Source organism: Narcine bancroftii, chromosome 8 (assembly GCF_036971445.1).
Source record: "Narcine bancroftii isolate sNarBan1 chromosome 8, sNarBan1.hap1, whole genome shotgun sequence".
Taxonomy (NCBI): Eukaryota; Metazoa; Chordata; class Chondrichthyes; order Torpediniformes; family Narcinidae; genus Narcine; species Narcine bancroftii.
Window position 1 is genome coordinate 6,599,261 of NC_091476.1, and position 17,380 is coordinate 6,616,640.

At 39.0% G+C, this 17,380-nt stretch overlaps 1 protein-coding gene and 1 long non-coding RNA gene across 2 annotated transcripts in view; one reads left to right on the top strand and one right to left on the bottom strand.

Moving 5' to 3' along the window:
* The window catches only part of LOC138740311 (uncharacterized), a 122,280-nt gene extending 105,507 nt beyond the window's left edge, over positions 1-16,773 (top strand). The window contains exon 5 of the long non-coding RNA XR_011342821.1: positions 16,713-16,773. This is a non-coding gene — a long non-coding RNA (uncharacterized lncRNA). The remainder of the gene's footprint in view (positions 1-16,712) is intronic.
* Positions 1-17,380, bottom strand: part of atg4a (autophagy related 4A, cysteine peptidase) — a 44,021-nt gene that overhangs the window by 15,089 nt on the left and 11,552 nt on the right. The window contains exons 5-7 of the mRNA XM_069892774.1: positions 13,497-13,598; positions 13,000-13,072; positions 8,607-8,686 (exon numbers count right to left, since the gene is read on the bottom strand). Of these exons, the coding sequence (XP_069748875.1) occupies positions 8,607-8,686; positions 13,000-13,072; positions 13,497-13,598 (255 nt within the window). The remainder of the gene's footprint in view (positions 1-8,606; positions 8,687-12,999; positions 13,073-13,496; positions 13,599-17,380) is intronic.

The following is a 17,380-nucleotide window of genomic DNA, read 5'->3' on the forward strand; positions in this document are numbered from 1 at the left end:
CTTCTCCTTTGGGTGTTGTCTCCTCCATATATCCAAAAGTTGCATTTCCTGCATTGATTTAACCATAAATTTGGCTACTTTGTTCTTTCTGCTAGTCTTTTGTCCAGTTTTATCCATCTTTGAATCCAAATTAAGGTTAAAATCTCCTCCTATCAATATATTCCCCTGCGTATCTACAATCTTCAAAAAGATATCTTGCATAAACTTTTGATCCTCTTCATTAGGTGCATATATATTGAGCAAATTCCAAAATTCTGAATATATCTGACACTTTATCATTACATATCTCCCTGCTGGATCTATTATTTCCTCCTCTATTTTGATTGGTACCTTTTTATTGATTAATATAGCTACACCTCTGGCTTTTGAATTATATGATGCTACCGTTACGTGCCCTACCCAGTCTCTCTTTAATTTCTTGTGTTCCACTTCCGTTAGATGCGTTTCCTGCACAAATGCTATATCAATTTTTTCTTTTTTCAGTAAATTTAGTAGCCCCTTCCTTTTGATTTGGTTATGTATTCCGTTAATATTATCGTATTATAGTCATATAGTTCAACATGGCCATCTCATACTCTGTTTACATCTCATTTCCGCTTCCTCACCACCACCTTTCCCCTTTTCCCCATTTCCATTTCTCAGTTTTCTTTTTTTGAACGCACTGTATGACAACACTTCTAAAACAAAATATTTCAACCATACCCACATCTGATATTCCCTTAACCCCAAGTGCCTCCCCCCCCCCCCCCCCCGAGTCGCCCCTTGTCCCTTGCCGGGCAACCACAACTCCCCTCTCCATTCGGACTGCGAACCCGTTCGCAAGTGACAACTGATTTTGCAGTAACTGTTATTCCCACCCAACCCCCTCCAGAAAATACTTTTATCTTCACATTACAACAAAGCTCCCTCTCATTTCTTCTCTTTTTCTTTTTGTTTTATTTATTAATTATTAATTTTAACCCCCTCCTCTTTTTTCCCCCTTCACCCTTACTTCCCTTTTCTTTCCTCCTTTAGTTCTTACTTATACATTAATTTTACTTCTTTATATGTAGTTTGTCGTCATTCTTTGTTCTTATTACATCTCTTCATTTTTCTTTCTGTCTTGCAAGCATTCTGCAAATTCTCGTGCTTTCTCCGGATCTGAGAACAGTCTGTTTTGCTGCCCCGGGATAACTATTTTAAGCACCACTGGATATCTTAACATAAATTTATAGCCTTTCTTCCATAGGATCGATTTTGCTATGTTAAACTCCTTCCTCTTCTTCAGGAGCTCAAAACTTCTGTCTGGGTAGAAATTTTTTTTTTGACCTTTGTATTCCAGTGGTTTTTGGTCTTCTTTCATTGCCTTCTCCAATATATTTTCTCTTGTATATCTCAGGAATTTTACTAAAACGGATCTTGGTTTTTGTTGTGACTATGGTTTCGGGGCTAGTGTTCTGTGTGCCCTTTCTATTTCCATTCTTTCCTGCATTTCTGGCATTCCCAAGACCCTGGGGATCCATTCTTTTATAAATTATTTTATGTCTTTGCCTTCTTCATCTTCCTTAACGCCCACTATCTTTATATTGTTTCACCTACTATAGTTTTCCATTATATCCATCTTCTGAGCTAACAACTCCTGTGTTTAACTTTTTTATCATTTTCCTCCAATTTTCTTTTTAAATCATTCACTTCCATATCTACCGCCATTACACATTTTCTAATCCTTTCCCTACATCTGTTATGACCAGCTCTATTCTACTCACTTTTTCTTCTGTACTTTTCATTTTTCTTTTCATTTCACTAATTTCTAGTGTCAGCCATTCTTTTAATGCTTTCATTTGTTCTTGAAATTTAAAAAAAATCTATGTACATAGATGTCCATTCATTTTACCTCCTATTCCTCTGTGCAGAGCTTGGTCTTCTCCTTCTTCTTCTGAGTCTGCTCTTGGGTTTGTGTCTTCTATTTCTCTTCCTTGTATGTGTCTCTTCTGACTTTCTTGTTGAGCTGCTTGTCTCAGTTTGTTGGATTTTTTTTTCCCCCATGGTGTCTTGATATTGGTCCTCTTCTTCTGGGTTGGTTATCTGTTGTGTCTCTAGTTTCCTTTTTTCATTCTCACCCCTCCCATTCCCGTTGTTTTCTTTATCTTCCAGCTGGGAGTCCTGCTGTCGGGTCTCTCTCAGCTGTTCCCTCCCGTCGGTGTTGCAGTTGCGCACCCCATTTGGCTCCGTGCAGTTAGTGGGTCGCGACCCTGCAGGGCCTCCACTAACCTCGGGGAGTGGGCTCCTCTTTCCACGGCAGGTCCCTGCTTTTTTGTGCATCTTTCTCTTCCAGCGTCCTTCTTTCTTCTTTTCTTCCCATTGGTTTTGGCTTTTCTTTCTTAGGTGCCATTTTCTCCGCACCTTTATTTTTTATTTGTTGTGATTTGTGTGTCTGGGGCTTTGCTTTTTCTTCACTTTTTTCCTTCTTTTCTGGAGAGGGCTGGTATTCTACTGGCCACTACTCCATCACGTGAACTCCTCCAGCAGAGCAACAACCTGAAGTAGAAGCTCACTAAAACTCTATTTGACCTCCAATTCTGCAGCAAGTACTACAGTTGGCTTAGAACAGTCAATTGGGTGTAAATTTGGCGGCATGGACTCGTGGGCGGAAATGGCCTAATTTTTAAAAATTAAATTTAAATTTAATTTAAAATGTAAAATTCAGGAATGATGCTTAATCTGCCTTTGAGTCCATATTCTGGTTTTTTGACATTGTCTGTGAGAAAGACTTGGTCCCAACACTGATGTGACATCTCCGCTTCACTTTCATTGATGAAGGCCTTGCTACACAGCTCCATTATGGTTCTGAACAAGATTCAGTAAGTCCATGGTGAATGGGGAACATAAAGGCGGCCCACATTTACTGGAATCCAGGTCACTGAAATTCTGCATGATTAGGACCAACTCAATTTTCTAAATTTTAAATCAACTTTAACCCATTTGTTCATAGCTTATTCATGATAATATTTTTCAAATGTCCTTTCATAGTATATGGATAAATTTGACAAAGCTAGTATTTATCTGCTATGTTTAGAAAGTGCAGTGAAAGCCTTTTGGAAAGTACAAGCTATATGCTCAATATGTTTTCTTTGCTCTTCTTTAAATTTTAAAGTTAAATTTGAACATTCAGCACAGTTACAGGCCATTTCAGCCCACAAGTCCGTGTCACCCAATTACAACTAATTAACCTACACCCCCCAGTATGTTTCGAATGGTGGGAGGAAATTGGAGCCCCCGGGGAAAAGTACAGACTCCTTACAGACAGCGCAGGATTGGATAGAAAGTTCCAGGTTTCTGACCCAATAGCAAATACACCCATACAAATAGCAAATGTGGACATTTTCATATTCTCTGCTTTCAAAGAAAAATTCTATTGCATTGAAGACACCACAAGTTGTTACTTTTAACAAAGGGACATTGATATTTTATACACACAGTCATGCACACAGACACACACACACATAAATAAATAAACACACATATATAAATAAATAAACACACACATATATAAAATACACAGACACGTATATATATATATATAAATAGACACACACACACACACACGCACATATATATATAAATAAATAGACGCGCGCGCACACAAATAAATAGACACGCACACACATATTTAAATAAACACATACACACAAATATATAAATAAACACACATGTATGTAAATAAATAAATACACGCACACACCTATATATAAATAAACAGACACAGACACACACAAGCAGGCAGACAGACTATTATCTGCAGTTTTGCTTTCCACATTTTCAGTAACCCACAGTCAGAAACAGATTCGACTGCCCCACTCTCTTCCCACACTAATACCTCAGCCCCATGTCATTCCCACACTGAACCCTACTTACAAATAATAAAAGTTTACAGGTTCACTATGGTATCCCATATCATTTTGCTAAGTATATAATATGGTGTTTGCACAAAGTCCATAATCGCATAATGTCCTATTTCACAGAACGTTTTGTGGAAGTTAAGCGGGTTCAGTGCTATCTACAGTTTGAGGCATCCACTGGGGATTTTGGAACATATACCCAGTGGATTGGTTGGGGGGGGGGGGGGGGGGGCGTGGAAACTACTGTTGTTTGTGTGTGTACATACAGATTTCATATATGTGTGTACAATAATCCCATTAGTATAGCAAACAGGATTGCTGCCTGTGCCATGCGCCAGAGAGTGTAGAAACAGGAAGTTATGGCAGATGAATACGTGGCATAAGAGTTGGTGCAGGCAAGGGTTCAGATTTCTGGATCATTAGGATCTCTTCTAGGGATGGTCCGACCTCTACAAAAAGGACAGGCTGCACCTGAACTGGAGGGGGGCCTAATATCCAGGCAGGCAGGTTTGCTAGAGCTGGTGGAGAGGGTTTAAACTTGTGGGGGATGGGAGATTAGGGTAGAAGAGAACCAGGGTGTTAGAGTTGAGAAAGAGGAAAATAGAAAAAAGTCAAAAATAATGTGCAGCAAAGATGACAAAAAGGTCAGGCAGGTGAAAAGACAAGATCATTTGGGCTGTCCAATGGAAATAGAGAAATTGGTAACAGATACTGGTCGGAGGGTACTGTACTTAAATGCATGGAGCATTAAGAATAAATAGATGACCTTGTTATACAGCTACAGATTGAAAGATATGACATTGTTGCCATCACTGAGAAATGATTAATGATAGATATGATTGAGAGCTGAATGTCCAAGGGTACACAGTGTATAGGAACAATAGGCAGGTTGGTAGAGGGGTTGATGTGGCCCTGATGGTAATCATTAGAAAGAAGGGACATAGGGTCAGAAGTGGTAGAATCCTTATGGGTTGTTAAGAAATGGCAAGGGTAAAAGGACCCTAATAGCAGTTATATACAAGCCCCCAAGCAGCAGCCGGGAAGTGGACTACGAGTTGCAGCTGGAAATAGAAAAAGCATGACAGAAGGAAAATGTCAAAATAGTTATGGGGGATTTTCACATTAAATGGGATTGGGAAAGTCAGGAAGGTTCTGGGTCTCAGGAGAGAGAGTTTGTAGAATGCCTTCAAGATGGCTTTTTGGAACAGCTTGTCGATAAGCCCACCAGAAGGTTCTGGATTGGGTGATGTGTAATGAACCTGAGGTGATTAGGGAATTAAAGGTAATGGAATCCTTAGGAAGTAGTGATAAGTTTCAAATTTGGAAAGGAGAAGCTGATATCAGGTGTGTCAATATTTCAGTGGAACAAAGGAAATTACAGTGGGATGAGAGAGGAACTGGCCCAAGTTGACTGTAAAAGTTAGCTCGATGGGGGGATGGCAGAGCAGAATTGGATGATATTTCTGCAAAAGTAAAGAAAGTGCAGGATCAGAACCAAAGTTTATCGTCACAAACAAGTCATGAAATTCGGTGTTTTGCAGCAGCGTCAGAGAGCAAACGTACATATTATAACCATCTTACATTACAATAAAAAATGAAATTAAATTAAATAATAACAATACTAGGGCATGAAAAGTGAGGCAGTGTCTTTGGTTCATTGATTATTCAGGAATCTGATGGCAGCAGGGAAGAAGCTGTCCTTGTGCCACTGAGTGCTCGTCTTTAGGCTCCTATACCTTTTCCCCCCCCCGACGGTAGCAGAGTGAAGAGGACATGGCCTGGGAGGGTGGGGTCTTTGAGGATAGAGGCTGATTTTTTAAGACACTGCCTCATGCAGATGTCCTCGATGGAGTGAAGTCTGGTGCCTGTGATGTCATAGGCTGAGTTCACAACCCTTGAGTTTTTATCTTGTCCTGAGATTTGGTGTTTCCATACCAGCTAGAATGCTCTCCATGGTACACCTGTAGAAGTTTACGAGAGTCTTCGGTGAAATACCGAACCGCTTGAGACTCCTCACTAAGTAAAGCCACTGGGGAGCCTTCTTTGTGATTGCATCAATGTGGAGGCACCAGGACAGATCCTCGGAGATGTTGACACCCACGACCCAGTTAATTTTCCTCTCCACTCGATGAGGACTGAAGTCCATAATCATCTCCTTGGTTTTGCTGATGTTGAGCGCAAGGTTGTTGTCATTAGACCATTCAATGAGCTGATCTATCTCTCTCCTGAACACTTCCTCATTGCCGTTTGTAATTTTGCCAACAACTGTGGTGTCATCTGCAAACTTGTAGATGGCATTGGAATTGTGCCTGGCCACACAGTCATGATATATTCCAAGAAAAAAGGATGTTCCAAGGATAGAAATATTCCAAGACAAAAGAAAATTATGAATGGAAAAATGGCACAAATGTGGCTATCAAGAGAGGTTAAGGCTAAAATAAAAGCAAAAGGGAGGGCAGACAAGGAAGCAAAGATTAGTGGGAAAACAGAGGATTGGGAAACTTTTAAAAACTTACAGAAAGAAACTAAGAACTAAGAATGTCATTAGGAAAGAAAAGATGGATTATGAAAGGAAGTTGGCTAATAACATACAAAAGGAGTATTTTTAAATAGATAAAGAGTGAAAGAGAGACATGGGTAGATGTAGGACCGATTGAAAATGATGCTGGAGAAATTATAATGGGTAATAAAGAGATGCAGAGGAACTAAATGAGGATTTTGCATCAGTCTTCACACTGGAAGACAATAGCTATAACCACTGTTCTTCACCTGTTCCACAACTCTTCCCCACCAACACCAACTCTTTCCCTGCAGTTTACCACCTGTTCCCCACTGTTCCCCATCTATTACCCACTGTTCCCCAGCTGTTCCTGAACTGTTCCCCACTGTTCTGAAGCTGTTCCCGAACTGTTCCCAATTAATCCCTTTGTCCCCCACTGTTCCTCATCTGTTCCCCACCGTTCTTCACCTTTTCCCCAACTTTTCCCCACCAATCCCAACTTTCTCCCAGCAGTTTCCCACAGTTCCCCATCAGATTCCCATCTGTTCCCCCTGCTCCCTTTTGTTCCCCTCTGTTCTGCAGTGTTCCCCACTGTTCTCCTTTCCTCATTGTTCCACCCTGCTCCCCAATATTCCCCTGTTCCCTATTCCCTCAGGGAATAGAACTAAGAACAGTCAGGATTACTAGAGAGATGGTGCTTAGCAAGCTGAATGGACTAAAGATAGACAAGTCTCCTGGACTGGATGAGGTGCACCCAAGGCTTCTGAAGGAGGTGGCTTTAGAGATTGTGGAGGCAATATACTCTGGCATGGTTCTGGAGGACTAGAAGGTCACAAATGTAGTTCCGCTGTTTAAGAAAGGAGGGAGGCAGAAAAAGGAGGTCAGAAGTTGGAAAGTTATTGGAGTCGATCCTCAAGGATGAGCTTGAGCTTATGAAATATCTCAAGGTGCACGATATGATATGTCCAAGTCAGCATGGTTTCATGAAGGGAAGATCCTGCCTGACCAACTAATAGGAATTTTTTGAGGAAATACCAAGTAAGAAGGACAAGAGAGAGGCGGTGGATGTTGTGTATTTGGATTTTCAAAAGGCCTTCAATAAGGTGCTGCATAAGAGGCAACTTAATAAGATGAGATCCCATGGAATTACTGGAAAGATATTAGATTGGGTGGAACATTGGCTCATAGGCAGAAAGCAAAGGTTGGGAATAGAGGGATCCTATTTTGGTTGGTCGCCAGTTACTAGTGGTGTTCCTAGGGGTCAGTGTTGGGGATGCTTCTTTTTACAATGTATATTGATGATTTAGATTATGGAGTGAATGGTTTTGTGGTGAAGTTTGCAGATGACACCAAGATAGGGGGTGGAGTAGGAAATGTTGAAGAAACCGATAGGTTGCAAAGAGATTCGGACAGCTTAGGAGAGTGGGCAAAGAAATGGCAGATGAAATACAATGTTGAGAAATGTACATTCTGGAAGAGGAAATAAACAGGCAGATTATTATTTGGATGGGGAGAAAATTCAAAATGCGAAGTGCAAAGAACTTGGGGGCCCTCATGCAGCATAACCTAAAGGTTAACCACCAGATTGGATCGGCAGTAAAGAAAGTGAATGCTATGTTGGCATTAATTTCAAGAGGAATAGTGTATAAGAATAAAGAGGTGTTTTTGAGGCTCTATAGGGTTGAAGAGAGTACAGAGAAGATTTAGTAGGATGATTCCTGGAATGCAAGGGCTGACATATGAGGAACATTTAACAGCATTGGAGTACAGAAGAATGAGATGTGAATAAGATGTTTCCCTTGGTGGGTGAATCCAGGACAAGTCTTAGAATTAGAAGGTACCCATTTAAAACATTTCTTTAGTCAGAAGGTCAAGGATTTGTGGAATTGGTTACCACAAACAGCTGTGGAGGTCCGATCACTGGGGGAGTTTAAGGGGAGATTGATAGCTATCTAATTCGTCAAAATATGAAGGGATATGGAGAAAAGGCTGGAATTTGGAACTGGATGTGAGAATGGTTTAGCTCAGGGTGGAGTTGCAGAGCAGACTCGAAGGGGCGAAAGGCCTACTTCAGTTTCTTTATCTTGTGATCTTGTGAAACAGTGCAGCTGTTTACTATCTTAAGAAGTCAAGCTGCCCTATGCTAATTCTCATAGAATTTGTAGTTTTTCCATTTTAATTAATGCACAGTGTATTGTTATCTAAATAAGCAAAAAGTTAAGACTTACTGATGTCTTCAATAACTACAGTATTATCCATGGAAATGTAAACTGCAAGTGCATTCCAGTCATCAAATAATGTAAGTTTCCTGTGAAAAAAGAAACATTCATCCTGTAGATTTCTAGTTTGAGATAAAGATAGAAGGGGAAGGAATGATTACACAAAGTTAAATTAAATTAAAGCCACTGAATTGAAGGCATTTTTAGAATCTTAATAATATGCACATTAGGATTCCCTTTGGCTGCAGTCTTTTTTCTGGGATAGCAGATACCTCTAAAAATACTGAACAATGTTCCCTTTGAATTTAATTCTTATGAACTGGCAAACAAGAGAATGTATAACTTAACTCTTTTGATAGCACCTGACTTTATTCTTCAATCAGCATCTTTCAGATTTTAGTCATTATATTGCATGTGGGAGCTTGTTGCATACAAATTAAATGCCACATTCTCTGTATTACAACAGTTCAAAGAGTATTGCATTGTGTAACAGATTTGTGTTAACCTTTAACGTTAAACTATATTTTTCATATATAAAAAAATGTCTTAGTAATGTATAGAGTTAAAAATATTGTATCTGTACTCTTAGTAAATTAGTTGTGAGCTGGTACAGGTTCACACACAGGTCACAGCACATTGACAGAGAACCATTGCTTTCAGAGAAGAGTGTTAATTTTCAGAGTCCACATGTCTTGGAAAGACAGAGCTAATTCATTTGAAGTGGGCCTTAATTATTCAAGGACAATGGAGCATTTGCTTTATTAAAAATGGAAATATCTAAGTACTCAATAAGAACTGCCGAAAGAAGCTACCTTGTTTTAAACTGAACCATTTAAGGCCTCTTGAACAAGAAAAATGAAACTCAGAGCCATGTGAGTGATATTCTTAAGCCTTTGAAGCAGAAGTGAGGTCATCTTTCGGAGCCGTATGAAGATCACGTGGCTTACAAGAAATTGGGGTTGGCCACTGTTTAAAATTCCAATAACTGATCACTTTTTTTATAGGAAATAAGAATGACTTCATTGATGATATAACTGTCATGTGATTTTGAGAAATATATTATTGAATTCAGACATTTTTGGAAGAGTTCAGGGGTTGAAGCCTTGTGAAAGACAGGGTTGAGTTACAGTAACCAGAATAGGTGCTGTTGTGTGTCTTACTTCTGTGAAAAGGGGAACACAGAATCAGTGGCTTTTGAATTAAGGAAGACCACTGTGCTGTCTTTTTGGAAAAGAGGACAAATTCTATTGGATCTATTTTTGTATGGCCACTTCATTTAACCCTTGTCTGGATTTGTGAATTCATTGTGGAAGAATTGGGCAGAATTGTGAGTAAAGAGACCTGAAGATAGGATGTTTAAAAGTGCTTTGTAATTATTTCCGAACTGAAAATTGAAGACTTTCAAGCAAGACTAAATTATGCTGAAGTTTTGAAAATGGACTTTTCAGAGTGGTACTTTATCACACACACACACACATTTACATTTTACATTTGCGCAGAGTGGGGTTAAATTTAGAGTTAAGTTTAGAGATATGGAAAAAAATGTTATGTTGTTAATAGTTTAATGAAAAAAACTATTATTTTGAATTTACCACTGTCTGGTGAATTTTCCCTTGCTGTTCCTGTGTTAGTGCTAACAAAATCCCTTTGGTCCCAAAAATAATTAAGAGGGTTGTAAATTTGTAACATATAAATACTTTTGAACATCATGTGATTGCAAAAGCTATGACATAAATGTGTCCTTTTATACTTCCATGATGGACATCAGAGGAAATTGAAGCCACATGTTATTTATTTAGACGTTATGATACACTAAACTGGAGTGCTTTAAACGATGTCGGGTGTGTAGGAACTCGCTGATTGTTTAGTGCCGATGTGTCTAGATTAATATGGCTGCAGGGGATTTAGATGATACATATTTCAAGAGCAGTTACTTAATCATTAGTCGAAAGCCCCAAAAATGTCCTTCTATTTCTAAAGTTGTTTGAAGAAATGAACATTGATTTACTTATGCAGAGTAATTGAAACCTTGGTATGTTTCAACCCCTGAAATTATTGATCCAAGATACTCTGAGCTGAAAGCAAATTAAGAAGGTTGGGTGATGAGGATGGAGGGAATGGATATTAAATTGTTAAAGATATCATATCTGACCATAACCTAAAGTTAACATGCTTACTAGTTTAAGTGGGACAGATTCGTCAGCAAGTAAACTGCTCTGGAGAAGCAAGTCAATTATTTTAATATATAAACCAGACTCTTGGCACAGTTTTGGAATCTATCTGTAACTTGCAGTGGAGAGCTGGGATTCCTAGCACCCAGAAAACCAGAAATTAAAGGGAGCTGGAAGCTTCTGGCTGCACTTGCTAATTTGTTGCTTTAAAAAGAAGAAAGGAAGGGTCAATCAGCTTAACACTGGTGAAGGGGACACGACTGGAAAAAGTTCTGAAGGATGGAATAAATTATTATTTAGTCAAGGACAATTCCCATAAATTTGTTCAACTCAACTTGTGTCTGACTGACTTTTTTTGAGGAGATAATAAGCAAAGTCAATGAGATAATTAATTTTATATAATCTATGTTGATTCACAAACCTTTGCAATGACAACTAATGAAAAAGTAAAAATACATTAAATCCAAGCTAAGAGTTCAAAATTGTATATGAAGTAGAACAAGCTCAAAGGTAGGGAGCAAGTAAGTATAGTCAGTAGGGGATAGGAAGGCTGTTACAGTGGTGTTCTGGAGGGCTTTGCTTTACATAATGATTAACAATGAAAACATAAATACAGGATGCCAATTAATACCTTTGGAGAAGAGTCAAAGATTGGCCTTGGATGGTTAATGAGGAAGGAAAGTGCAGGGAGATATGCAGTGACTAAAACAAGAGGGTGTAGGTTTAGGATAAGGGGATAAGAGGGGATCTAAAGAACAACTTTATTACCCAATGTGTGTTTAACATCTGGAACACTCTGCCAGAATGGGTGTTGCATGTAGGTATTCTCACAACTTTTAAATGAGCACTAGAATCACCAAGGCATAGAAGGCTATCAGACAAAATGTTGGTCAATGGAATCAGTATGGATGGGTACTTTGTGGTTGGTATGGACATCCTGGAGGGAGGACAAACGTTCGATTGCTGAAAAGTGCATGTCTCGAGATCCCCGAATCCCTGCTAACTTGTGATGGTTGTCATTTCAAGAAACAAGGTGGAAAAGATGACTAAAGTGGTACCTTTAATCACTCAGGCACAGAAACAAGGTTAAGGAGATCACAGTAGAATTGTACAAAACATATATCTCTCTAAAATATTATATGCATTTGGTCACTACATTATAGTAGAATATTACAAAAAGTTGTAATACATGAGAGGATTTAAGAAGATGCTGGCAGAGCTGGTGAGATTAGCAACATGAAATAAAGAGGACAGAGGGAAGATTTAATTAAGTTGTGTAGAAATATTAGAACCAATTTCTTTTAGCAGCCAGAATAAAGGAGAAGATTGGGAATATAAGGATAGTTCAGAAAAAGAAAAGTTGAATAAATGAAGTTTAGCTTATTGCATCCACATAATGATAATGTGCAGATGTAACAAAAATTTCATTTGCTGCAACTGCCCAGGTACATAAAATATCACAGCACATAAGAGAAAAAAATAACAAAAGGACAAAGAAAAACAATATTCACAGTTGGATGTAGTGTAAAAATTATGCTGTCTTTAGAGCAGATAGATATTTGCTGATCTTGAAGTGGTCTGGTTAGTGTAGGGAAGTTCAAGAGCCTGATGGCTGTTATCTAAATGCCATTCTTAAAATCAAAAATAATTCTGAGAGTTGTGAAGTTCTGGAACTCCCTGCCGGAAAGGCTGTTAAAGGCCACAAAACGAGCCCGAGAACCGGGTGTCAAGTGGTCTAATTAATACCTTTTCAGATGCCAAGAACTGAATAAGCCTTGCATGAATGTCAATTGTTCTCATTGTTTTCCGGAACCCTTCTAAAGGGCCTAGGCAGCTCCTCTGGAGGTAATGCGAGAAAATGCTGCCAGATCTTTTCCTAACATTCATGTCTCCACCCACCCTCCCCCCCAGCCTCATTATACAGCAACCTTCTCCTATCCCCCCTTCCACATTGCTGTTTCTTCTGACTGCGGGGAACAATCTTCAGTGGCCCCTCACTGCAGCCTTTTTTCACTGGTTTTCTCACATGAGTGGGAAATGGAGTGAAGGAATGGGACTTCAAATCATTTTCGGTTTCTTGACCACAAGTATACTCCTCTGCATCCGTGTACCCAAATGCCCCATTCTCTTCAACAACAGCAGACAAAACTCGCATAACAATATCAGCAAAACTAAATTGTGGAAAGAATGGTGTCTGAAACAATTGATGGCACTTATCTATATTCACTTACTTCAATACTTGAGCCACTGTATTAGGTCCGTACCATTCTCCTACAGATTTGCCCTCACCCACTCCCATCTGAGCTGTTATAAAGTTAAAAAGGAAAAGATTTAGAATTCAACTGGAAGTATGTGTCACAATATTATTCTGCCAGAAAGCTATTAAATCCTTTGAGTGATATGCTTGGATAGTGACAAGGAATGAGGCTCAAATTGAAAACAAGCTAGTTTATAATCTCTTAACAGCATAGCCAATTGTTTGGTTATTCAATCCAAAGAGACAAAATAGACTTTTCTGGCATGTCTTTTTGTACTAGAAATCCTGTACAGTACACACAGCTCCATGTTGTGTATTTTGACCAACTTAAAACCTACAATGTTCAAAATTAATAAAGAACATTCAAAAGCAATTATATTTATTTATTTTACATTTCTGCTCCATTTTGCACAATAGAGCCAACATGCAGCTAATCCTTAGCAGTAGTTTAAGAAATTATATCTCCCTCACCCATTTGATGAATCGAGTAGCAGCTATCCTTTCGGTCTAGAAAGCATTGCAGAATTCGGTAATAAGGCTCAGGTTGCCATTTGCCTTTTTCCCATCGCCAATCTGCATTGAAGCATTTCAGTTAACCAACTAATCAAACACATATCAAGGTGGTTTACATTAGCTTTACAAAGTATTCATATCTTGTCATGTATTAAAGCTGATATCTGCTTGTTTCAGTAATTCTATTTAAGGTGAGATAGCTGGTAAGAAAACAACTGCTGGGAAGAATTATGTGACTGTGAGCTTTTGTAAACTGTTATTAACATCGGAAGAGGCATTAACACAATCCTGAATTCAACTACTGGTCAAGGCATTATAAATTAATTTAATAAAACAACTTTTTGATGTTATTACAAGAAACAACTGAATGGGTGGCAACTGAATTCATGCTAGTGGCGAAGTAATTGTCATAAGATGTTGGCTGGCAATATCACAAACCAGCCAGTGGGAGTAATTGATATAATAATGGCATGATTTACTGGGATGTGTTGTACACCAGGGACTCAAATGGTTTTCCCATTGGGGTTGTTATTCATTACAGTTTGGAATAAGTACTTTTCTTTAAAGTTGTTAGTGAGGAGATGATAGAGTGTGGGCAGGGAGAGGTACTGGAGAGTGGTAGTCAGAAGCAAGGGCCAAGGAACTGATGTACACTTTAAAAGGAGAAAGAATCTTAGAATCATAAAGAACAGAAATGGTCCCTTTGGACTTCTACATCTTAGAGAACTACGAAGAAATTTGGTTCACCGCTGTATCAGAGTACTTTTGACTATGAGTTAGTTAAAACCTTACTCAGCTTGAGCACTTTTCTGGTCCCCACATTATAGGAAGGATGTGCTGACACCGGAAGCGTTGAGAAAGTGGAGAGGTAGGAGAGGGGTATAGATCATGTAGAATGCAGGAATCATTCCCCTCATCATAGGTGAACAAAACTAGAGGAGATAAGTTTAGGGGAAAGGGTAAGAGATTTCAAGGGCATCCTGATGGGGATACATCTCACCCAGAGAATGATGAGTACATGAAATGCAGAGGCGGAGAGAGTATGCAAGCAGAGTCGGTAACAGCATTTAAGAGAGGCGCACTTGAATCACCTAGGCCTTGAAGGTTGTGGGCCAAGAGCTGGGAGATTGAATTAATGTGTATAGGTAGCCAGTGGTTAGCATGAATGTGGTGGGCCAAATGGCCTCTTTCTGTGCTTTAGGACCATGACTCAAAGGGCTAGAAATAGACGGGTGTTCAAAGTGAAGGTGTCACAGGAGTATAAGAGAATAGAGTATAATTTGATGAAAAGAGCCACATTATCACTGTTTAGAAAAGGTATTGCCAGGCATATAGGCCTCATTGAGTGACAAGGTACTAATGAGCCAAGCTACTGCCAAAGATTTAAACACAAGAAAACAAGAGAAGCAGGTTAGCTGTATACCCTAGCCTCTCAATTCAATATGATTTTTGGCCTCAACATCTCTTTTATGTAAATTCCACATAGTTCTTAATTCCCTGATCTTTCACAAATGCGTCTACCTCCAGTGATCGAACTTCAACAACCCTCTAGTAAAAATCACCAGCGAATCACAATCCTATTCGAGAAGTAATTCCTATGCACCTCAGTTTTAAAAAAAACAGCCTCTTATAACAATCTCCCCTCGTTTGAGAGTTTCCCTCTGGTGGAAATATTATCAACATCTACCCTCTCACGTCCCCTCAGGATATTATGTTTCAAATAGATCAGTTCTCAGTCTTCTAAAATCCAAAGAATACAGATCTATTTGTTTTTAGACATTCACAACAGGTTAACCCAGGAGTTTCTTCTGGACTGGACCAGCATATCCTTTCTTCATAAAAGGGACCAAAATTATACACAACTCCAGAGGGGGCCTCAGCACATCCTGTACAGTTGTGTCAATACTTGTCCATTTTGAAACTTCATCCACCTAACAATAAAAAAACAACAGGCCATTTGTCTTCTTAATTACTTGCTTTACCTGCATGCAGTTTGTGCTTTATGGACTGGAACATCGCGATCGCTTTGTATCCCTGTTGTTTGCAGTAACAAATAATCCCTGAATGTACTTTACAAATTTCTCTTTCACGGTACTCTTGCCAGTCAGACTATTCAAATCAATATGCAGTCAAAAATGAATAGTTCACGTTCAGTCATTTTGTTTACAGAGAACTGCTTGAAATATCTTTCCTTCATGGAGTAAGGCCTCTCTGAGAGGGATACCAACTTGCTCCATGATCTGTAGGTTGTTTACAAGATATAAATAGGTAATGAATTGGCAAAACAATGAGAATCTGTGGAAAGAGTAAGACTTAACAATCCAAATCAGTGACATTTCATAAGAATTGGTAATAGTTTTAAGGTGCAGAGACAGGTGAGAATGGAAGAACCAAAGGAAGGATTTGTGATTGGGCTATGTACAGGTGAGAGTGTTTACAGTAAGGTAGCAAAAATCTAGAAGTGTAGAATAATGAACTGAAATCATAAAGGAAATCCAGAAAGCATGCTTTTGTTTGCAAAGTATGCCCAGGGATGATATGTCACATTCTATTGCAAAACATATGAATGTCATCTCACTGGTCAAAATGATCTCGGACAGTTTTTTTCTGCTGTTACCAGACTCATGAATGACTTCTCATGAGTAAAAGATGATCCCTTGCACTATTTAATGGTGCTTTCTAACTCTATTGTTAACTAAGCCTGTGACATCACGGGCACCAGACTTCACTCCATCGAGGGCATCTCATTGAGGCGGTGTCTTAAGAAAGCGGTTTCTGTCCTCAAAGACCCCACTCTCCCAGGCCATGCCCTCTTCACTCTGCTACCATCCGGGAAAAGGTACGGGAGCCTAGGACAGCTTCTTCCCCGCTGCTGTCAGATTCCTGAATAATCAATGAACCCCAGACACTGCCTCACTTTTCGTACACTTTTATAGTTATTATTTTATTTTTTATAGTAATGTCGCAAGATGGTTATAATATGAATGTTTTCGCTCTGATGCTGCCCCAAAACACCGAACTTCATGACTTGATCATAGAACCATAGAACATTACAGCACAGATGACAATAAATTTCTGATTCTGGATCTATATGCTGCACTTTGTTTTGTTATACTATATCCTCTGGATTTTTATTTTATTGTAACACTCTCCCCTGCTCCATTATTTTTATAGGTTGATTGCCTGGATAACATCCAAAAGAAAGCTGTTTTAACTGCATCTCGGCACACATGACAATAAACAGTTCAATTCACGATTGAACAAAGCCCAAACTTGAGGCTTGTGTCATTCTCATCAGTTCATTTTTACTTTCTTAAGGTTTTTGATGGGAAGTCGAGGCCAAATAATGCAAACAAGAAATGGCCTTCAAGTCGTTTTTAAATGCAACCTGCAAACAGTCATCGGTTTTGGAATTACAAGTTCAGCTGCATGATCAAACAGCACAGATTGTGCTGAGAACAGGCTACAGTTCATAGCATGAGGCAACTAATGAGAAATGGTTTGGAAAATTACATAACTATGAGACACCCTCATATGCATTTGCCAAGTGTTCAAACAATAGGCAATATTACTTGGTTTACATCAAACTAGGCATGCCCCATTGTGATCAAGATCAAGGAAGTCAGAATCTGACCTACCCTGCCACTTATCAGATAAATTGAAGTCATGGGCATATTTGTTTTGTCAATCAATACTTGGAGATTTGTGTATCTAGAGAGTCAGTCCTCACAATGATAATAATAATGGTAATGAGTTGACTGGTCTTCAGGCTTCTGTACCTTTTTCCTGAAGGGAATATTGAGGAGAGGCTGTGATCAGGAAAGAGTGATAGGATTTTTTTA